At 47.6% G+C, this 21,687-nt stretch overlaps 2 protein-coding genes across 5 annotated transcripts; one reads left to right on the forward strand and one right to left on the reverse strand.

Moving 5' to 3' along the window:
* Nucleotides 1-617: 617 nt before the first annotated feature.
* Nucleotides 618-16,123, forward strand: LOC123237281 (phospholipid transfer protein). The gene is made up of 16 exons (XM_044664103.1): nt 618-713; nt 2,175-2,286; nt 2,477-2,576; nt 7,590-7,718; nt 8,063-8,218; nt 9,117-9,180; nt 9,321-9,384; nt 12,209-12,300; nt 12,436-12,612; nt 12,904-12,963; nt 14,313-14,477; nt 14,566-14,633; nt 14,720-14,762; nt 14,884-14,947; nt 15,481-15,557; nt 15,642-16,123. The coding sequence occupies exons 2-16, from the start codon at nt 2,187-2,189 to the stop codon at nt 15,768-15,770; spliced, it is 1,488 nt and encodes a 495-aa protein (XP_044520038.1). The 5' UTR covers nt 618-713; nt 2,175-2,186; the 3' UTR covers nt 15,771-16,123.
* CTSA (cathepsin A) lies at nt 15,898-21,601 on the reverse strand. 4 transcript variants are annotated; one of them, XM_044664106.1, is made up of 15 exons: nt 21,501-21,601; nt 21,166-21,341; nt 20,856-20,967; nt 20,589-20,639; nt 20,381-20,467; nt 20,123-20,278; nt 19,736-19,827; nt 18,957-19,041; nt 18,660-18,751; nt 18,484-18,562; nt 17,902-18,041; nt 17,527-17,602; nt 17,103-17,192; nt 16,806-16,910; nt 15,898-16,438 (listed from the first exon to the last, which is right to left on the reverse strand). In XM_044664106.1, exons 2-15 carry the CDS (start codon nt 21,339-21,341, stop codon nt 16,355-16,357), a joined length of 1,425 nt encoding a protein of 474 aa, XP_044520041.1. In that variant the 5' UTR covers nt 21,501-21,601; the 3' UTR covers nt 15,898-16,354. The 4 variants fall into 4 exon arrangements, with proteins under 4 accessions (XP_044520041.1, XP_044520039.1, XP_044520043.1 ...); XM_044664104.1 differs by having other exon boundaries at nt 17,902-18,044; XM_044664108.1 differs by having other exon boundaries at nt 16,806-16,907; nt 21,501-21,600.
* Between the last annotated feature and the right edge of the window lie 86 nt (nt 21,602-21,687).

Consider the following 21,687-nt stretch of genomic DNA (forward strand, 5'->3'; position numbering starts at 1 on the left):
TCCTACTTTAAACCCTACAATAATTCTGATGTGACTATAACTAGGTTGGGTCTCCAGGGCAAAGTTCTAAGTGGGTGTAATCCTATCTTGGAAAGATTAAAAGATACCACAGAGTGGGACCGAGGGGGCAGGACCTGAAGTAGGCAGATAAGAAAATGATGGAGGAAGGGTCAGAAGCTAAAGGAACTTGGCAAAGCTAAAGTAGTGGAAATAATACTGGACCAGAACTCAGAAGACTTCGGATGGAGACCCAGTTCTGCCACCTACTAGCTCTGTTATTGCAGGTAAGTCAGCAGTCCTCCCTGAGCCAATTTCCTCATCTGTAAAATGGGACTGATGAAAGAATATAACGGTCTACGGCTTAATGGGGATTCCTATGATTCTGTCTCTCCATGGATGGGGGACGCTTTCTTGCCCCATCCCTGGGTCTCTAGCTGCATCAGGCCTGCCTGGGCCTGACCAGTCACGGGGCTGCCTAGCCCTCCCCCCACCATTCCTCCAGATTCGTCAGCCCGCCCCGATCCCTCCCAACTCAGGAGGGGAGGAGAGGGGCGGGTGGATGGGGGTTGGGGGACGGATTGCGGCTAGCGCTCTATAAAGGCAGCAGTACCCGAAGTAGCCTGTACAGACCCTGGCCCCGCTTCTCTCCCCAGATCAAGCCATTGCAGGCGGGACGTGACTGCAGCTGACCCCAGCCCCCTCGGCCCCGCCGCGTGAGTCTCAACGCGAATCCCCCCTCTTCTGCGCTCCCCGCCCCCAGCATCGAAACCCCGAACCAGTAGCCTAGACCTCACAAGGAGCGGAGCGGGGCTGGGGGAGGAATGGAGGAGACTCCGAGGATGCGCCGCTGCGGGGAGGGCGACGGGCAGAGGATCGGATGGTCTGCACTGGGGCTAGGACAGGGGCTGAGGGAGCTCAGATAAGATCTCCAGCTCTCCTTCTTGTAGCCCCTCGAGCCACCCCCCGGCCCTTTCCCACCCACAGCTTGGGGCAGAGGGCTAAGGCTTTATAGGTCGATCGGAGAAGGGGTCGGAGCCCTTTAACTCTTACTGGAATGGGGCAACGGGAGAACTTGAGGAAAAGAGCCCCGGACTTCAGGAGCTGGAAAACCTGGGTTCTGGCACGGGTTCTGTCAAGAATTCGCACTTAGACAGACCTTGGACAAGTCCCTTTCCTGCTCAGAGAAAATAAAGGGGACTGGACTAGATGGACTCAAAGGATTCTTTCATTTCGGCCATTCTATATTCCCAAGTTCCCACCAGCCCTGGCATTCTATTTTCGGAATTCTAAGGGTCCCTGCCAGTTAAAACCTGAAATACTCTACGGTCTCTTCCAGCTCTGACATATTGTATTCTAAAGTTCTTTTCAATTCTGACATTGGAGGATCTATCTTACAAGTTCCTTCCAGCTCTAACATTCTATTATTTTTTTTTTGTATCTTAAGATTCTTTCCATTTCTAACTTTCTATTTTTTGTGTACTAAGGTTCTATTCATCTATAATGTTCTCTCTTCTAAAGGTCCCTACCTGTTCTAAGTTCCTTTCCACAGCAGTCATTCTAAGATCCTGTAGACTTAGGGGATGGGAGAAGGCACAGGGGGGATTCCATTTGGCCAAGGAGCTGAGCTCTTTAAATCTCACTCTGTACTGGGCTGCCCCTTCCCTAAGTGGGGCCCTGGATACCACAAACTGTCCCCAGGAATGTGTTTGCTCCTGTTACCATGGAGTAGGGCTGAGTTGCAGGCCCTCAGTTGCTAGGCAGAAGGGAGGGATGGGGGGGGTCAGTCACCCCACTAGTCTTAGCCTGTCATGTGGCTGCTGCACAAGAAGCTTTGACCCCCATTCTTCTCCTTCTCCTCCCCCAAATTGTATGGGTAGTGGAATGTGGAACTGGAAGATGAGGTCCCAGGACAGGCCTCTGTACTATAAAACAGACTGACATCCCCAGGAAAGGCAGGCCATCAAGGGTGGGGAGGAAGTTGGAGGCCCCCCCCTTCCCCTCACTCCTCTGTCCAGCAGTACTCCCAGGGATCCGGTTACCCTCAGAGCTGCACCTGAGTCCCAGGCCTGAGTTGCCTTCTCTGCCAGAGGCAGATTCTGTCCCCCCACTTCAGACAGGTAAAGGGATCTCCCCTAAGGGAGAATGACTTTTGCACCCCTCTTTCCCTCCCTCAGGTAAGTCCAGCCATGACTCCTCTCTGGGTCCTTTTCCTAGCACTTATTGCAGCTACTCATGGTGAGACGCCAGGGTGCAAGATCCGGGTCACATCCAAAGCCCTGGAGCTGGGTAAGGTTAAGAGTCCGGGAGCTTGGCGGAGTTGGGAAATGAGAGGTCCCCTATTCAGGAGGGAGCTCTGGGGCCAACGAAAAAGCCTGGGCTTCCTGATGGTGGGAGGACAAACCTGGGGCTGAAGGGAGGAGAGGAGGGAGAATACTGGTGGGAACAGTTCCCAGTTCTAAGGGTCTCACTGTCTCAGTAAAGCAAGAAGGCCTGAAGTTCTTGGAGCACGAGCTAGAAACCATTACCATCCCCGACCTGAGGGGCAGCGAGGGCCCATTCTCTTACAACATCACTGAGTGAGTGCACTGTGGGACCTGGGGAACAGGGCTAATAAGCTGGGATGGGGGCGGGGGCCAGGAGGACAGCGGGACTGAGGAATGGAGCTCAAAGCTATGCCAGAAGTCATTCCAGTTCGAACTTCTTTACTTGGACACAGCACATCACCACCCAGGTAGGCAGAGAGCTGGAACGGACCCCCAGAAGCCCTTTAGTCCAACTGCCTCATTTTATAGATGAGGAACTGGAGGCTCAGGGAGGTTACTGGATCCCAACATTTCTCAGCTTTGGCAGCCCATCTGTGCCAGAGACCTAGTGAGCCAGTTTGTGGATTGATAACCTTTCCAGATTTAGAGAGCTAGAAGGGACTTTGGAGATCATCCACTTACCAGTCCCCAAGCATTTCTACACCTACTTACGATGTGTCAGGCCGTGTGCTAGCCACTAGGAAGACCTCACACTCTACTGGAAGGGCACAACCTGGACCCATGAAAAAAGATATATGTGCAAAGTAAATACAAGGTAATTTGGTTGGGAGGTATTAGCAACTGGGGGGTGAGAGATCAGGAAAAAGGCCTTATGTCAGCAATGGCACAGAGCTGTCTTTTTTTTTTTTTTTTTAACCTTTCTGCCTTAGAATCAATTCTAAGACAGAGGAGTGCCAAGGGCTAGGCAATCAGGGTAAAAGTGACTTGCTCAGGAAGTGTTTGATGCCAGATTTGAACACTGGTCCTCCAGACTGTAGGCCTGGTACTCTATCCACTGTACTACCTACCTGCCCCTAAGCTGAATATTGAAGGATATTAGTGGCACAGTGGCTGGAGCACTGGGCTTGGAATCAGAAAGACTTCATCCAGTCTCTGATATTTACCAGCTATGTGACCCTGGGCAAGTCACTTAACCCTCATTGCCTAGCCCTTACCACTCTTCTACCTTGGAACCAATAAACAGTATTGATTCTAAGACGGAAGGTAAGGGTTTAAAAAAATAAAAAGACTCCATTCAAGTGCTAACCAAATCCAGGAAATGTTTTCCAGTCCCTCTAGTTGCTAATGCCATCCCCTCTCAGGCTACCTTTCCTCTTCTCTTGGATGTATCTTGTGTGTGCCAAACATTATTTTGAGAAAGGATCTATAGGCTTCACAAGACTGCCAAAGAAGTCCATGGCCTAAAAAAAGGTTAAGAACCTCTGATCAAGTTCAGTCATTCAATAAACATTTATTTAGCACCTCCCTTGTGCCAGGCACTGTGCTGAGTGCTTGGGACACAAAAAAAAGACAAAAGATAGTCCAGGCCTTCAAGGAACTTATGACCTAATGGAGGAGACAACACACAAACAAATTTATTCAAAGACAAGCTATCTACAAGATAAGTAGGAAATAATTAACAGAGGAAAGGTGCTAGGATGAAGAAGGGTTGGGGAGAGGCTTCCCGGAAAAAGAAAGGATTTTAGGTGGGACTTAGAGGAAGCCAGGGAAGGCAGTAAGGCAGAGTTGAGATCATTCCAGGCATGGAAAACAGAAAGAAAAAATGCCCAGAGCAGAGAGATGGAGTCCAACCTTGGAGAGGGGATGTGACTTGCCCAAGGCCACATAGCTAAATTAGTGGCAGAGCTGAGACCCTAATCTAAGCCCCTTGACTCCTAGTCCAGTATCAGAGACTTACAGCGACACCTATAACAGAATCCCACCTCCAAGGGATCCTGGGCATACTTCCTCATCTCAGATGCTGCTTTCATATGAGGAAGGAACCATCTTGGAGCCCACTTCCTACTTCCTCCAGGGGCTAGGTCAGGAAGACATTCGGAGGTCAAGTCATGGAGGGGATGGAAAAGGGTTTGGGCTTAAAAATTTGATTCTTATTTCTGTCACTAACTCTGTGAACAAGTCAGCATGCAAGAAGACAGGTTGAAGGAGCCAGAGATGCTTTTCTTGGGGAGGAAAAGACTTAGGAAGGCAGTGATGGCTGTCTTCAGATCTTTGAAGTCTGGCCTCATGGGAAAGAATGCTTATAGTTTCTCTGCTTCACACCAGAAAGCAGAACTAGAAATAAATAGTGGGAAGATGCACAGAGACTAGTTTCTGCTGGATAAAAAAAAAAACTTTTCATTTATCCGAAAGAGGAATGGAAGATAGCTTTAAAAGACAGTGGTTCCTCCTTATAGATTCTAAGGCAGAAGAGCAGTAAGGACTAGGCAATGGGGGTTAAATGACTTGCCCAGGCTCACACAGCTAGAAAGTGACTGAGGCCACATTTGAACCCAGGACCTCCCATCTCTAGGTCTGTCTCAATGAGTCAACAAAACATAGTAGAATGAAGTTAGGTTCAAATCCCAGCTCTGTTCCTTCTGAGCCATCCAGCTGACCCTGTACTTTGCATAATTTAAAGCACTATATAAAGTTAGCTATTATTTTTTAATCTTAAGTTTATTTAATTAATTAATTTAGAATATTTTTCCATGGTTACATGACTCATGTTCTTTCCTTCCCTTCCTCCCACCCCACTCCCATAGCCAATGAGCAATTCCACTGGGTTTTGCATGTGTCATTGATCAAGACCTATTTCCATATTATTAATATTTGCACTAAGATGATCATTTAGAGTCTACATCCCTAAACATATCCCCATCGACCCATGTGATCAAGCAGTTATTTTTCTTCTGTATTTATGTTCCCACAGTTCTTTCTCTGGATGTGGATAACGTTCTTTCTCATAAGTCCCCCAGGATTGTCCTGGGTCATTGCATTGCTGCTAGTAGAGAAATCCATTACATTTGATTGTGCCACAGTGTATCCGTTTCTGTGTATAATGTTCTCCTGGTTCTGCTCCTTTCATGCTGCATCAATTCCTGGAGGTCGTTCCAGTTCACATGGAATTCCTCCAGTTCATTATTCCTTTGAGCACAATAGTATTCCATCCAACAGATACCACAATTTGTTCAGCCATTCCCCAATCGAAGGACATCCCCTCATTTTTCAATTTTTTGCCACCACAAAGAATGTGGCTATAAATATTTTTGTACAAGTCTTTTTCCTTATTATCTCTTTGTGGTACAAACCAAGCAGTGGTATGACTGGATCAAAGGGCAGACAGTCTGGTTGAATCAATTCGCAACTCCACCAGCTGTGCACATGAATATCCCAATTTTGCCTCATCCCCTTCAACATTTATTACTTTCCTTTGCTGTCATATTAGCCAATCTGCTAAGAGTGAGGTGGTATCTCAGAGTTGTTTTGATTTGCATTTCTCTGATTATAAGAGATTTAAAACACTTTTCATGTGCTTATTGTTAGTTTTTATTTCTTTATCTGAAAATTTCCTGTTCATGTCCCTTGCCCATCTATCAGTTGGGGAATGGCTTGATTTTTTGTACAATTGATTTAGCTCCTTATAAATGTGAGTAATTAGACCTTTGTCAGAGGTTTTTGCTATAAAGATTTTTTTCCCCAATTTGTTGCCTTCCTTCTAATATTGGTTACATTGGTTTTGTTTGTACAAAACCTTTTTAATTTAATGTAATAAAAATTGCATTTTGTAATATTCTCTATCTCTTGCTTAGTCTTAAAATCTTTCCTTTCCCATAGATCTGACAGGTAAACTATTCTATGTTCACCTAATTCAGTTATAGTTTCCTTCTTTATATTTAAGTCATTCACCCATTCTGAAATTTATCTTGGTGTAGGGTGTGAGATGATCTAAACCTAATCTCTTCCATACTGTTTTCCAATTTTCCCAGCAGTTTTTGTCAAATAGTGGGTTTTTGTCTCAAAAGCTGGGATCTTTGGGTTTATTATACACTGTCTTGCTGATGTCACTTACCCCAAGTCTATTCCACTGATCCTTTTATCTCTTAGCCAGTATCATATTTTTTTATTTTATTTTTTTAAATTTTCCATGGTTACATGATTCATATTTTTACTTTCCCCTTCACACCCCATACCCAATGCACATTTCCACTGGTTCAGTACCATATTGGTTTGATGATCACTGCTTTATAGTACAATTTAATATCTGGTACTGCTAGGCCACCTTCCTTCACATTTTTTTCATTATTTCCCTTAATATTCTTGATCTTTTGTTCTTCCAAATGAAGTTTTTCTAATTCAGTAAAAAAAGTTTCTTGGTAGTTTGATAGGTATGGCACTGAATAAGTAGAGTAATTTGGGTAGAATGGTCATTTTTATTATGTTAGCTTATCCTACCCATAAGCAATTAATGTTTTTTCAATTGTTTAGATCTAGTTTTAGTTATGTGTAAAGTGTTTTGTATTTGTGTTCATATAATTCCTGTGTTTGTCTTGGCAAATAGATTCCTAAATATTTTATATTGTCTAGGGTGATTTTAAATGGAATTTCTCTTTCTAATAAAGTTAGCTATTATTATTTGTTCCAGTAGAGGCTGGATAATCTCTTCTCAGGGATGTTGTAGATGGGATTCCTTTTCAGAGTGGGTTAGACTAGAGGATTTCTGAGATCCTTTCCAGTTCTGAGATTCTATGCCTCAGTTTCTTCTCCTGTAAAATAAGGTAGCTAAGGTCCCCTACAATTCTGGCATCTTATGTATGGTGTAGGAGACCTTCCCTGGGAAAGCTAGATCTTCGAAGCCTGGGCTGAATGAGTGGTGAGGGGACCCTGCTCTCATCATGCTCACAGGGACAGAGAAAAGAGCAATCCGAAGTTGTTTTTATTAATCAATCATATCTGACTTTTTAAGACCCCCCATTCGGAGTCTTTTTGGCTGAGATACTGGAGGAGTTGGTCATTTTCTTTTCCAGCTCATTTGACAGATGAGGAAACTGAGACAAACAGGGTTACTTGCCCAGGGCCACATAGCTAGGAAGTGTCTGAGGTTGGATTTGAACTGAGGGCCTCCTGACTCCAGGTTCTAAGCTCTATCTACTGGGCCACCTAGCTGCCCCACTTCACAGTTACTGGGGATTAGTTCAGCTTTTCTGCTAAGAAAACTTAGCTCTGAATGGGGTTTCAGGCTGGGGTTGCCTAGGTCTGAGCCTCCCATGTTTTTTGTCCCTCTAGGGTGAAGGTGACCGAACTGCAGCTAGTCCAGTCAGAACTGTACTTCCAGCCTGCCCATGATTTGATCTTGAACATCAGCAATGCCTCCATCAGCCTTCGCTTCCGGAGACAGCTGCTCTACTGGTTCCTGTAAGGGCAGGGGTGAGGGCTGGGATGAGGATGGGCACAGGGCTGAGGGGGGAAGGGATGCCCAGCAGGGAGGATAGGCAGAGTAGAGCCCCTCCTTTGCACCCCATCTCTTAAAGGCAGCCAGAGTGGTTAGAGCTCTGTGCCTGGAGTCAGGAAGAGCTGTGTGACCCTGGACAAGTCACTTAACCTCTGTTTGCCTTAGTTTCTTCAAATAAAATGAGAATAATACTAACACTATGTCCCAGGGTGGTGGTAAGGATCACATGAGATGATATTTGTTAAGTGCCTGGCACAAGTAGGCTCTAGGAATATTTATTTCCTTCTTGACTTTCACCTGTTGGCAGGTACGATGGGGGCTTTGTGGATGCTTCGGCAGAAGGGGTGTCCATCCATACCGCCCTGCAGCTGGCCAGAGACCCTGGCGGGCGAATTAAGGTTTCCAATGTCTCGTGCGGGGCTTCTGTCTCCAAGATGCAAGCTGCCTTTGGAGGGACCTTCAAGTGAGGCCTTCTCCTGGGCCCCAGAATCCCATTCCTCTGATGGCTGTCCCCCATCCTGGAGTGCCCTTCTCCCAATCAGGATGGGGGAAGAGCCTTCCCCAGCCTGCAGGATAGTTCGCTGTCCCAGGTGCTGGGCGTAAAGGGGCTGCCTTTAGCTTACGCCCAAGAGTGAGTGGGGAAGAGGGTGGTTGGTGCTAGACTATGTTCCTGGCCCCTGAGATAGAACGAATGAGACACGTTCTCTGTCCCATACAATTTGCTTTCTGCTGATGAACACAGTTATTCAGCAAGGTAGCATGCAATAAAGATGTGAAGTTTCCCAGGAGTACAGAAAAGGGAGATATCCCTTCTAGCTGGTGGGTGGGGATCAGGGAAGGCTTCATGGATGAGCTGATACTGGGACCAGGCCTTGAAGGTAGGACTGACAGGTGGAGATGGGAGAGGGCATTTGTAGACAGTGAACTTTGTGGCAAAGGGGTTGGGGTTGGGTTTGTTTGGGGTTTGGGGAAGGATCTGGTTGGAAAGGGGAAGAGTGGGAGACAAGAATGGGGAAGTAGAAGTTTGGGCCAGGTTGTGGAGGCCCTTGAATGCCAGGCTGCCCAGGTCTCATTTCCATCCCCTCAGGACTACTCCTTTCCCCTCTTCACACCTATTCTTCACTGTTCCCAGATTCCACTGGGATACAGATGTTGAGGGTGAGAAGGAAATGTGTCTGGAACCTTGCCTCCCCCACCTCCTCTCGGGTTTGGCCCTGCCTGGGTATCTGGTTTAGCATCAAACTTATCCCTTCCTATACTCTAGATTCCTCTAATCGATCCCCTCCGTGCCTGAAAGGGGGGATACCAGGCTGGGCTGGGGCTGACAGGGCTGGTCCCCATTCCTTCCCCTCTCCCTGCAGGAAGGTCTACGATTTCCTCTCTTCTTTCATCATCTCAGGCATGCGTTTCCTTCTCAACCAACAGGTGATGCTGGGCTCAGGGGCAGGTCTGGGAAGGACCAGATGGCGGGGCATAACAGGGATGGGAGCCTGAGGGATGGCTGAAGTAGGTAGGAATATGGGAAAGGGGATCATGTGCTGATGCTCATCTATTTTGATCCTCAGATCTGTCCCGTACTGCACCATGCAGGGCTGGTCCTGCTCAATTCCCTTCTGGACACGGTCCCTGGTGAGTCTTGAAAGCAGGAGGTTGGGATGTATCTGCTTTCTCCTCCTCCTGTCCTCTGTTCCACCCACCCCACATAGCCCTGTTGGGGATGAGAAGCCATCAGGAGGCTTCGGAGTCTGTTCAGAAGTTTAGCAAACACTTCATTATCTCCAACACTCCCCAAGATGAGGAAACATGGTGAAGTGGGAAGAGCATTTGAGGGAGATGGGGGAGAAAGCTCCATTACAGGAGTGCTGTATCTTTGCTTAAGCATTTTTCTGTTAATGAGGTTTTTATTGTGTCGTTTCAGTCAAGTCTAATGCTTTGTGATCCCACGTATGTTTTTTTTTTAAACCCTTAACTTCTGCGTATTGGCTTATAGGTGAAAGAGTGGTAAGGGTGGGCAATGGGGGGTCAAGTGACTTGCCCAGGGTCACACAGCTGGGAAGTGTCTGAGGTCAGATTTGAACCCAGGACCTCCTGTCTCTAGGCCTGACTCTCAATCCACTGAGCTACCCAGCTGCCCCCAAGTATGGTTTTCTTAGCAAATAGACTAGAGCAGGTTACCGTTTCCTTTTCCAGCTCATTTTAAAAAGGAGGGATCTGAAGCAAACATGGTAAAGTGACTTGCTCAGGGTCATGCAGCTAGTGTCTGAGGCCAGTTTTGAATTCAGGAAGAAGATGAGTTTTCCTGATGCCAGGCATGGCACTCCATCCATAGCACCATATAGCTGCCATGTTACAGTTATCATTAGTGTTGCATCTCAATTAGCCAGTGAGCAGCAACTGCCTTGTTTATTGTCTGATTTACAGGCTCTGAGCAGTTCTTGGCCCTCTACAAATACTCGGCCACTTATTGGCATTGCTAGGAGAGAGGGCACAAAATCTCAAGGCTCTGGGAATCAATTTAGTTTGTCTTTTCCTTGAGCATCTCTGTGCCACCTGCTGAGCAGAAATGAGATCTCAGCTTCCACGGTGGCCCTTCCCTGTGGCCTGTCACAGTCTCCCTCCAGCAGGTATCCAGAGCACCTGTTTGTTTGTCTCTCTATAACCTGTGACTTGCAGGCACACTTTAGAGACTACAAAGCACTGTACACGGATGTTATCATCTGAGCCACACAACAGCCTTATGGCTAGGCATTACTGGTCCTAGCTGACATGGTACTTCAGAGTTCTCAAAATGCTTGACTTTTCCCCCCTCGATTTTGAGCTGGAAGAAACCATTAAGGTCATTTATTCTAATTTCCTCATTTGACAGAGGGAGGAACAGAGACCCGGGGAGGTTAAGTTGCCTGTTCTAAGTTCACAGGAGATGGTAAACGATTGAGTCAGAACTTGAATCTGTGGTCCTTGGATTCCAGACCCAATTCTCTACACGTTATATCACGCTGCCTCTTTACATTATCTCACTTGACTCTCACCCTGGGAGGTAGGTGCTATTATTAGAGTTCCCAATTTATAGATGGGCAGCTAGGTGGCACGATGAAAAGAGAGCAAGGCCTGGAGTCGGGAAGACTCATCTTGCTGAGTTCACATCTGGCCTGAGTCATTTACCAGCTGTGTGGCTCTGGGTAAGTTACTTAACTCTGCCTCCGTTTCATCATTTGTCAAATGAATTGGAGAAGGAACTTGAGTCAGTGTGGTAAAGAGAAAAAGAAGTTCCAGGGGCAGCTAGATGGCTCAGTGGATTGAGAATCAGACTGAATGATGGGAGGTCCTGGGTTCAAATGTGACCTCAGACACTTTCTAGCTGTCTGACCCTGGACAAGTCACTTAGCCCCCATTGCCTACTCTTACTGCACTTCTGCCTTAGAACCAATACACAGTATTGATTCTAAAAGAGAAAGGAAGGATTTTTTTTTTTAAAAAGGGCCAGGTCAGAGCCCCGGTTCTTCAATTCCCTAATCTGTGGGATATTGAGTGGGTCATTCAAGGACTCTCTTGCTCAATTTCCTTTCTCTAAAATGAGAAATTTTATAAATTTTTTTAAATAAATGTTTTAGCATATTTATGCTTATTTTATAAATTGTTATTATATAAAATTATAAATTTTATAAAATTACACTTCCTCTACTTGTCATGGAATGTGGTCATAAGGAAAGTATTTTGTAAACTGAATTGACTTGTTGAATAAGGTCAATGATAGGCCTTCTTTATGGAATAGCAGCTCTCCCTGACTAGAATGATCCCAGAACACATTGAACATAGCATCTAGAGCAGGCAGGGACTCCCACCTTTCCGTCCCAGTTCCCTTATTTTATAGATTAGGAAACCGAGGCCCAAAGGGGTGTCACATGCCCAGGATCCTACACAGGCTGGAAGGAAGGAGTGGAGGTGGACAGCAGATTTAGACCCAGGGCTACTGAGTGACTGCAAACCCCTGCTGTAGCCAAAGATAAGTTCAAGTGTTATCCTCAGTTTTATAGTTAAGGAAACTGAGGTAAGTCCAGACTGGAGATATGACTACCCAAGACCACATTAAATGACAGAGAGAAAATTGGAACTCGGGTCTTAAGTAGATAATTCATTTCTCTTCAGACTTCACATCCCAGTTCTGGCCCCTACATGGCTGGAAGGGCCTCCCAGTAAGCATGATTCTATACAGCCTGCCTCATTACAAGTCAGTGAGTTGGGGGACAGCCAGATGGTTGAATGGGTAGAGCCAGACCTGGAGTTCAAATCGGGCTTCCCACACTTCCTAGCTGTGGGACCCTGGGCAAGTCATTTAACCCTGATTGTCTAGCCCTTACTGCTCTTCTGCCTTGGAACCCTTATACAGTATTGATTCTAACAGGGGTCGATTTAGTTGTTGAACTAAGTGATATAAACCTAACTTCCTCTATAGTGCGAAGTGCCGTGGACAAGCATGTTGGCATTGACTATTCCCTCCTGAGTGATCCAGTGACCTCAATGGGCAATCTGGATATGGACTTCCGGGTGAGTGCCTGGCTTGGGCCCGGGGGTGAGGGCTGACTCTTGACCCCACCCAGGTATTCCCTCACTAAAATATTCCTCTGAGAGGTTCAGGCTGGAGATGCCTTGATCCCTGACCTTCCTGCTCCTATCTCTCAGGGAGCCTTCTTCCCTCTGGCAGAGACCAACACCAGCTTCCCCAACCGGGCAGTGGAGCCTCAGTTGCAAGAAGAGGATAGAATGGTCTATGTGGCCTTCTCAGAGTACTTCTTTGACTCTGCCATGGAGAGTTACTTTCAGGCGGGTGTGCTTCGGTTGGAGCTCGTTGGGGACAAGGTGAGATAATGTGGGGGTGGGAGGATGGTTTGGAGGTGTCCCCAACCAGTGGTACCGACTCAAGGATAGGCTGGGGACAGCCTGGGGGGGAAGGGGGTAGGACACAGTGTGATGGAGGAAATGCAGGTGGAAGAATCTTTCTGCTTTGTAAAGTGGTGAACTCCCTGTCACTGAAAGTATTTAAAAGAAAAAATTTCAGGGGCAGAAGACTGGCCTAGTTGACTCCTCAAATCTTATCTGCAGCTTCTTCTTCCACCCTATATATCCCTCTTTTTTTCTTTCTTGGCTCAGGTGCCAAAAGACCTGGACATGGTACTGAGAGCCACTTTCTTCGGGAGCATCGTCTTGTTGGTGAGAGGGATGGGAGGAAGGACTTGGATGTGTGATGGAGCCTGGTTGTATTGAAGGGGGGAGAATTCACTCTGAAAAGGGAGGGGAACATAACAATGTTTCCCTATATGTTTTAAGTATACACTCCAAACTTATGGAGTGTGTGTGCCCCAGTTGAAGAGGCTCCAGAGGATTCTGAGCTTCATCTCTAGATGGATAAAGTAAGAGCCCAGGATTTGGAGTTGGAAGACCCAGAGTTTGAATTCTGGTTCTATTGCTTACTGTGTGACTTTGGACAAGTCTCTGGCCCCAGCTTCTTTAACTATATAAAATAACAGAGGCCCCTTTTAACTGTACAGCATAAGTATGCTTGATTTTAGCACACAGAAGAGATATTTCAAAGATTTGTTATTTAATGTGGGTACTCCCTCCACCAATGCAAAATGTAACCCTCTTATCACAAAATAAATTCTCTTCAAGAATTTCTGGGGCCAAAAAATACTGGCATCAGGGCGATAAACCTCCCCGGTTAGCCAGTTTGGTCTTTGGAAAACACACAATCTATCACTGGGCCACACAAGAAGCCTTTTCCCCTGAAGAAGCCAGCACTTTGCTGACCTAGCCCTTGAGAACCAAGAGGCACTTCCATAATGCCATATATACATCTGGCTTCTGGCCTTAGCATTCACGAGAAACTGCTTGCTCCAGTTACCAATGTTCTCTTCATCACCAGATCTCTTTTTGTCTTTTCTTTTTTAAACCTCTACCTTCTGCGGGAGGCCTTTCTCTCACCCACACCCTGATCCTTTCTCTTTAGTGCCTTCTCTTTAAATTACTTTTCATTTATATTTATCATGTATGTCTATACTTACTTGCATCATCTCCTCCATTAGAATGTGAGTTCCAGGAGGGCAAGGACCATGTTTCTTTGTATCCTAAGTGCCTGGCCCATAGTACTTAATGCTTGTTGACTGACAGGCCTTGACAATGATAAAGGATAGCAAACAGCAGACAGGGAATTAGGCCTCACTGATTGAACCTCCTCCTGTTGTTGCCCCAGCCTCTTAAATGGCCTTGCCCAGGGGCTGCCAGCCAAACAATTCATTTTCATAATTTCTGAAACTATAATACATCCATAGACCCTAAAGCTGTAAGGGACCTTAGTAATCATCTAGTTCGCTCCCCTCGTCTTACCGAGGGGGAAACAGATGGGGAATTCAGTGTCTTGTCTGAAGTCCCAAAGGTAATGATAACAGCCAGAATTTGAACCCAGGGTGTCTAGTTCCAGATTGCTCCACTTCTTTCCATTACACTGTTCTGTCCTTCCTACTGAGGCCAGCCTCAGCATGTCTCCCCTTCTTTCTTTGAAGAGTCCTGCAGTGATAGATGCACCCCTAAAGCTGGAGCTACAGGTCCTTGCACCACCTCGATGTACCATCAAACCTTCAGGCACCACCATCTCCGTCACCGCTAGCCTTGTCATTGCCCTGGCACCACCTGACCAGCCAGAAGTGCAGCTCTCCAGCATGACCATGGTTCGATGACAAGAGAGGGTTGGGGAAGTCCTGCCAAGGGGTGGGAGGTAGCCGATCTCAAACATCACTGCCCCTTCCTTTCCTTCAGGATGCCCGTCTCAGTGCAAAAATGTCTCTTCGAGGGAAGGCACTTCAGGCTCAGATGGACTTACGCAGGTACCAGGGTTGAGGGACTGGGTGCTGAGAGGAAGCACCAGCCCCACAGTGCAAGACCTAGGGTTTTCTTCCCTGGTTTTCCATAGGTTTCGCATCTATTCAAACCAGTCTGCTTTGGAGTCCCTGGCAGTGAGTAGTGGGAAACTGGACAGAGAAAGCAGCTGGGGAGAGGGAAGCCACTGTGGGGTGGGCATGGGGGCAGCGCGCCTACCAGAAACTTGTCCCTCACTTCTTCTCGTCCTCATCCCAGCTGATTCCACTGCAAGCACCCCTGAAGACACTGCTACAGATTGCAGTGATGCCCCTGCTCAATGGTAAGCCATCCCTCTCAGGGAGGAGGATGGGATGAGGGAGTTGCTCAGTTGGGGAAAAGGAGTCCCAGACTGAGCAAATCACAGAATTAGAACATGAAGAGTTGGAAGGGAACTCGGAAGTCATCCGGAGCAACCCATACCTGATAGGAATGGCCTTTACAACATTGAGCGATCATCTAAACCTCAACCGAAGGCTAGTAAGAGAAGAACTCACTAAGTGATTGAGGAACTTCCTCATTTTCCAGAAGGGCCAGAGAATGTAAGTGCCTTGAAGGCACAGAGCCAGTAAATGGCTTACTCACTTTCCCAGCCCAGTGTTTTCACTTTAAAAGCCTCCCTTCCAGTTTCCACATCATCTCTGAAAATTTAGGAGGAGCAGAGACCCCCATCCAGCCTCCATTTCCTGGGGCACCCCATCTATCAGAGAAAAGCTCGGGTGTGGGACTGAGCTGGCATCTCTGCCTCCCTCCACTGGTTCTAGCTATCCTTTGGTGCCAAGCAAGAGTCTGTTCCCTTGCTTTCTTTTCCTGCAGACCGAACCAGGCGTGGGGTGCAGATACCACTCCCTGAGGGCATCGACTTTGTCAAAGAGGTGGTGACCAACCAGGCTGTGAGTGAGGGGTATACAGAGTGCTGGGGAAGAGGGAGAACTTTGGGGGCATCTTCTCAAGTATTCTCTCCCTGTGAACCCTAGGGATTCCTGACTATTGGGGCTGATCTCCACTTCACTAAGGGACTTCGAGAGGTGATTGAAAAGAACCGGCCAGCTGGTGACCTTGGACCCACTTCCTTTCCCCCTCAACTTGCTACCCCTACCTCCTGAACAGGCTTCTAGGAGGCTGTCATTCATCCACACAAGTCCAGTCTTTCATTAATGGAAGTTCAACCTTCCTTTTCTCCACCCCATCAATAAAGTTCTTCCTATCCCCAGTCAGGACTCAGAGACAGAATTTGGGCTGTGGACCATTTATTCCCATAATCACATCCAAGCCCTGCCCTTTTCTCCCCTCCCCACCCTCCAATTCCTATAGAGGTGACATGTGCATAGTCCTGAGCTCAACTTTGGGTAGGGGAACAGTGCATGGTGAGCGGTGGGCATGCAGGTGGTGCCACAGTATGCCACCCCCAGAAAGGTCTACTCTAAGGAATAAACCAGTGTCTACTCACCCCCTCAAATTGCTTGAATTAATCCTTCTACTCAAAACTCTAAGTCCACCTGGGAAATTTGGTATGATTTGAATCCCCACCCCTGTAAGTACAGGGCCTGACACTGGCCAAACAAGGGACTCCCTTTGGCCAAAGAGAGTGTCTTAAGCCAAGCAGGCCTAGGCCTCATCTCCAGGCAGGAAGCAGGGGCTGCTGGCTGACTGGCTCTCATTTGTCGCCCACTGTAAGGCAAGATAGAGCTTAGTAGGGCTCCTTCGTCAAGAATCTTGTGAACATGGTCAAAGCTGCCTGGGGCTTGTCCGTGGGCACCATGTGGCCAGCTCCCTAGAGGTCGAAGAGTTGAGATGTAGTAAAAGTTCACTCTACAAACCTTAAAAGTGCTTTTCTCACACTGACCCTAGTAGGTACAACTGTCCTATCTTATAGAGGACTGAAGTTCAGAGATGTTGTGTGATTTGTTCAATGTCCCACAGAGACAAGACTGAAGTCTACACTTTCTCATTTCTGGTCCTGTGCTGCCTCTACCCTTGAACCCTCTAACTTGTCATCAGTCAAACTCTAGATTCTCACCTAGACAATTATGTCTTCTCCCTCATACCATTACCCAAGAGACCTTTGACTCCATACCCTCCCCCTCCCCCTTCCCCCTCTTCCTCCCTTTCCTTTTTACCCCACCCTGAACCCTCAGTACCTTTATAGTGAGGAAGGATATGTTGTCGAACTCCTTCACAAAGCCAGCTATTTGCTCCCCACTACCATCGGACACAAGCCACGGTCGTCGCTGTACCTCCACCTGCTTCCAACCCCACCCCGGGAAGGATACGGTCAGTAAGAACCTTACAGGGCTGTAAGTCTACTACCCAAGAACCAAATTAGCCAAAGAAACTCCAAGGTAACTGCCATTTTGGGTCTGGCTGGCTGTCCCAAGGCTCACCATCTTCTGGCCATGCTACTCACCCCAACCACCCTATTTGCCCAGTTTTCCCACCTTCTGGTTCAAGGAATCCACAAACCACTCATCTCCCATGAAGTTACAAGCCATGTCCACATCTCCATTGTAGACCAGGATTCGGTACTTCTGTAGGAGAATGGGGGGAAATGCCAAGTTATAATTCAGGTCAGAACCTGGGCTTTATAGGCAGACCATGTGCCCGGGGTCACAAGCCAAACACTCTCCTTCCCTAAAGGACATCCTTAACAGAAGGTAGAACAGAGGGGAACCCTGAGGGAGGCAGAAATTCTAGCTTGGGACTCTGAACTGCCACAGACATGTAAGGTGGTCTTGAAAGTGGAATTTCCCTATTCTGAGCCTCAGTTTCCTCCTCTGAGGTTAAAAAAAAAAAAAAGGATGTTAGTCTGGTTCAGGGAGCCAGGGGATAGTGAGGTGGCTCCAGTGCTCTAGGCACACTCACCTGAGCACTAAGAAGTTTGAGGTATTGATCATTCATGGTCTGATAGAGGCGCATATAGTTACTGTTCACCACGAAGCTGGCAAAGAAACAAGGAATCAGGAAGGCAGAGCTTCAGGCCCATGCTCTAGTCCCTGCTCCACTACTAACACTATGACATTAGGGAGGTGGGCTATTCTCTGGTGCTCAGTTTCTCCCACTGGACAATATGAGAGTTGGATCAAATGGTATCACTAAAGTTTCTTCTGCTCTAAATCTCCTGTTTAAAGGCCCCTTTGAACTTTCACACTCAATGAACAAGAGGACTTCCTTGCCCTTACCACTCTGCTCCTACCACATCTTAGTGCCATTTGTTATCCCACAGCCCTGTTCTCTCACTTGCACATGTCCCAGCGTGGAACCTGTTCAGGTATGTGTAGGGCTTTCCGTACATAGGGGTTGTTTAGATAGGTGGAAGGTGCCGTGGTGTTGGTACAGGGTGGGTCCAATCGTACCCTTTCTCCAGTTCTCATTAGTGTCTGCTGAGAGAAAACAGTTCCTGTCACTGCTGTGGCATTCCTGCCTAGGCGGGACCAGGTAGGTTGCCTAACAAGAAGAGGGCATCCAGTGGAGAAATGGCAAGCAGAAGAAATGGGATAGAGATACCCTCAGTTTTAGGAGAAAGAAATGTGCCTTTCAGGTCAAAATTCTCCTATTCCAATTCTGGCTCTGCCCCTATAGGATTCTAGGCAAATCACTTCCTCTCTATAGGCAGGTTGGACTAGATGGTCATTAAGTTACAAGTCTTAGGAGAGTCTTTAGGTTTAGGAAAGGGATAAAATCATCCATTCTTTTGGTCCCTGGGAAAGAAGAGTAGAGATCCAACCCATTTTTACCCACTAGGATATCTTCAGCTGAAGTAGAAGAAATGGTGCTTTCATGGCTGAGCTCTAGCTTTTTAAGACCCTTCCCCAAACTTGCCTGTTGTAACATCCGTTTGATTGGCAGTCGGGTGAAGAGATTCCCCATATCTTGTATTACCAGTGTATCCTTCTCATATCTGGACAAAAGAGTGGCCATGAGTCTTGGGGAGAGACAGGGAAGGAGCCAAATCTCTGGAGAGAAAACTCCCAGGTCCTCCCCATGACAGCACATACCTGGCATGTCCAGGAACCCCACCAGCACAGGGAGCATAGAGGTTGTAGATGTTGAGCCCTGAGTTGCTTACGATACGAGACACCTCCAACAGCTACAAAAACATAGAAAATGTGTAAATTGGAGGGTGGGCTGGAAGAAAGGAAACAGATGTTTTGACACTGGTAAACTAAGGAGGTTTGGCAGACAAATCAATGTGGATATATCCATAGACCACAAGCCTAGAGGTTTAGCCTGAGTGGACAATGGGGCCTGTACAGATGAGGGTGGAGATGACAAGGAAGAAGGGGGAAGCTTACATTCATGGTACAGTTGGGGTCTTGGTTATCATGGAAATTGCACCTCCCCTGAGCACAGCAGTGAGACTGAAGAGCAGACCATAGCCTGAAGAACATTAAAATGGGTGACCCAAAAGGTAGGCCTGGGAAGAAACTCCTTCTTCCCTCACTAAGCAGGACCTGAGCTAAATCACACTGGATATCTGTCATTCCCTTTCAACATTCATATCCCAGGGGACATCCTGCTATGATGAAAACCAAAGGTACTAGTACCTAGCATGAGGCTGAGTATTTAATAATCACTTAAATATTTTAACCTGGCTATATTTGCCATTCAGTCACCCCACTGTCCCTACTTCCTTTTATCAGCTTTATAGATCCAGTAGGTAGCACCTCAATTCAGTTCAGGAAATATTCCTAACATTGAGCTTGTTACTTAATATGTGTGACTTTATAAGAATCCCTTTCCTTTTTGACACTTCAAAGTTTCCTCCTCGGTAGAGTGAAGGCTGGAAGATGATCTCTAAATTCCCCGCCCACTCTGTGGCTCTGTGCTCAGACCCAGGGATGCAAGAGGAGTACAAATTCCTGTGGCTGACCTCAGGGAATTTACATTCCAGTGGGGTGATGACCCTACCCCTTTCTCAGCACAGAGCCAGAGTCAATTATCTCTAACTTTCAGGATCTGGGCCACTTAAAATCCTTCCCCACCCTATGACTTATCTATTACTCTTCTATTACAGCACCACAGCCCTCATTCCTTTATCAGATTTTCAGCAGCCCTACCCTTCCCTCCTCACCTGTAGCCCAGCAGCCCATGGTAATAGGCAAAGTAGACCAGAGAATTATCATTCTGTTCATAGCAAGAGAGTCCGTTGCCCACAGCCAGGCCCTGTGACACATATACACATAAACAGAATCCAATTTTGATTAGGCCTTTCCAGGAGAAGACAATAAGAAGGATATTCTTTTCCTCCAAAAACTTCTCCAACCAAGACCAAGACAAACCCAAAGGTATGAAAACTTCACAAAACTTTGGTTCCCAGAGTTCCAAAGAACAGAGGGATGACAAAGGACCATGGTCCAACTAAGAACAGAGCCTCTTGGCCTGTCACTTACCCTGTGGTTCCCTGACCTTCCCCACTTCCAGACTCCCCCTACTTCTAGATTATTTTCCTTCCCCACACCTGCAGATTCATGCTAGGATCCTGCATGACCAACATAGCCAGTGTAGGGATGTAGATGCCAGCATAACTCTCCCCCGTAAGGAACAGCTGATTGCTACTGAACTCAGGGAAGAGACGAAAGAATTCTTGGAGTGCTTCATAGTTGTTTTGGGCAACCTGGGCAAGGAAAAGAAAACAGGAGATAAGCAGTACAGTGCAGAATGTGTGTGGGGGCTGGGCTGGTGCTGAGAAGAATGGGGAGCAACTAGCAAGGCTTACCTCAGTGTCATTGGTCACATAGTTCTTATCATCAGAATAGGAGAAGCCCACACCGGCAGGAGACTCTAGGTAGAGCACACTGGCATTCTAGGAATTGGATAGGGGAGACAGCTGTAGGAGGCTCCTTGCTTCCAATTCCCTAAGCCTGCATTTTGTTTTCCCTCTCTCCCTCACCCCCAGAGCCAAGAACTGTTTCCCCCAATCCTACCAAATTCCAGGAATAAGGGTTGTATTCCAAGGTATTTCCATCCGGTTGGATCTGAGGAAGGAAGGGCACTGCTAATTAGGTGGTTCACTGGCCAAAAGAATGGCAAGGAATGAATGGAAAGGACTTGGAAAAGGCCTTTCTCTGATGTCTCCTTTCCTTTTAGCCTCAGTGCTTCCCTCCAGTTCTCCTAAGGAGCTGGAGAGGAAGGGGAAGTGAAAAGATAAGAAATGAAAGAGAAGGGAGATGGAAATGTCGGAGGGGACTGACCAAAAAGGGGCCATGCTCAGTGAGGAGTCCATCTAAGGAGCTGCATCCTGGGCCCCCATTGAGCCACAGAACCACAGGGCTACTTTGAGGGTCTTTTTGGGATTCCACAAACCTTCAAGAGAGAGAGGATAATCTTGAGTGGGGAGTTCACTCACAACTCCAACCCCATCTCTGGGTACCCCAGCCCTTTCAGGTCCTAGATCAGTCTGTACCCCTAACTCCTCCGAGCCCACTTCCCGGGAGACGGTGCCTTCCTAGCCTAGAACAACCCCTCCCGGGGCAATCTCCTCAGCCCAGCCCCAGGCCAGACCAGTAATGCAAGTGCTTGCCGCCTGCGACGTTCAAGTAGCCGGAGTATTGGCGAAAGGCTGGCTGCTTCACCAGCCCCGGAAGGCAGAGGATCTCGTCATTTTCGGGAGCTGCCTGAGCTGGGGGAAGTCCGAACAGAGGCGGCAGCAGCAGCAGCAGGAGCGCGGCCCGGCCCATCTGCCGAGAGATGGGCTGTTTACCCGCCGATACTTCCTCTTTCCGGAGGTGCCGGCAGCGCTAGAGGAATCAAGTTCGCCCTCCCTCCCATCCCCCGACCCCCGGCGTAGGTGCAAGGAGAGAGGAGTTAGGCCCCGCCCTGCGATCCCAGGTGCTCACCTTGCAGTCTGCGTCCGTCTGTCCAGCTGCTGTCTCGGGGATCTAGGTGAAAGCTGGCTGTCACGTGAGCTCAAGATCACGTGATCTTTCCGGGTCACCTGATCATTGATCTGGCTGGAGGAATCATGAGGGTCTACCCCACCCTACCCCCGCCTCCCCTTCCCTGTTCACTTTAGGGTAACCCTCG

Source organism: Gracilinanus agilis, chromosome 2 (genome assembly GCF_016433145.1).
Source record: "Gracilinanus agilis isolate LMUSP501 chromosome 2, AgileGrace, whole genome shotgun sequence".
Taxonomy (NCBI): Eukaryota; Metazoa; Chordata; class Mammalia; order Didelphimorphia; family Didelphidae; genus Gracilinanus; species Gracilinanus agilis.

Bases quoted from the DNA above. Each gene is read 5' to 3' on its own strand.
- LOC123237281 (XM_044664103.1), top strand. From the start codon at position 2,187: ATGACTCCTCTCTGGGTCCTTTTCCTAGCACTTATTGCAGCTACTCAT. The intron at 9,385-12,208 runs GTGAGTCTTGAA...CTTCCTCTATAG, and splicing joins CCTTCTGGACACGGTCCCTG to TGCGAAGTGCCGTGGACAAG. The intron at 15,558-15,641 runs GTGAGTGAGGGG...TGTGAACCCTAG, and splicing joins AGGTGGTGACCAACCAGGCT to GGATTCCTGACTATTGGGGC.
- CTSA (XM_044664104.1), bottom strand. From the start codon at position 21,341: ATGGGCCGGGCCGCGCTCCTGCTGCTGCTGCTGCCGCCTCTGTTCGGA. The intron at 20,640-20,855 runs GTCAGTCCCCTC...TTCCTTCCTCAG, and splicing joins CTGAGCATGGCCCCTTTTTG to ATCCAACCGGATGGAAATAC. The intron at 17,193-17,526 runs GTGAGTGTGCCT...ATTCTCCTACAG, and splicing joins TCAAACTTCTTAGTGCTCAG to AAGTACCGAATCCTGGTCTA.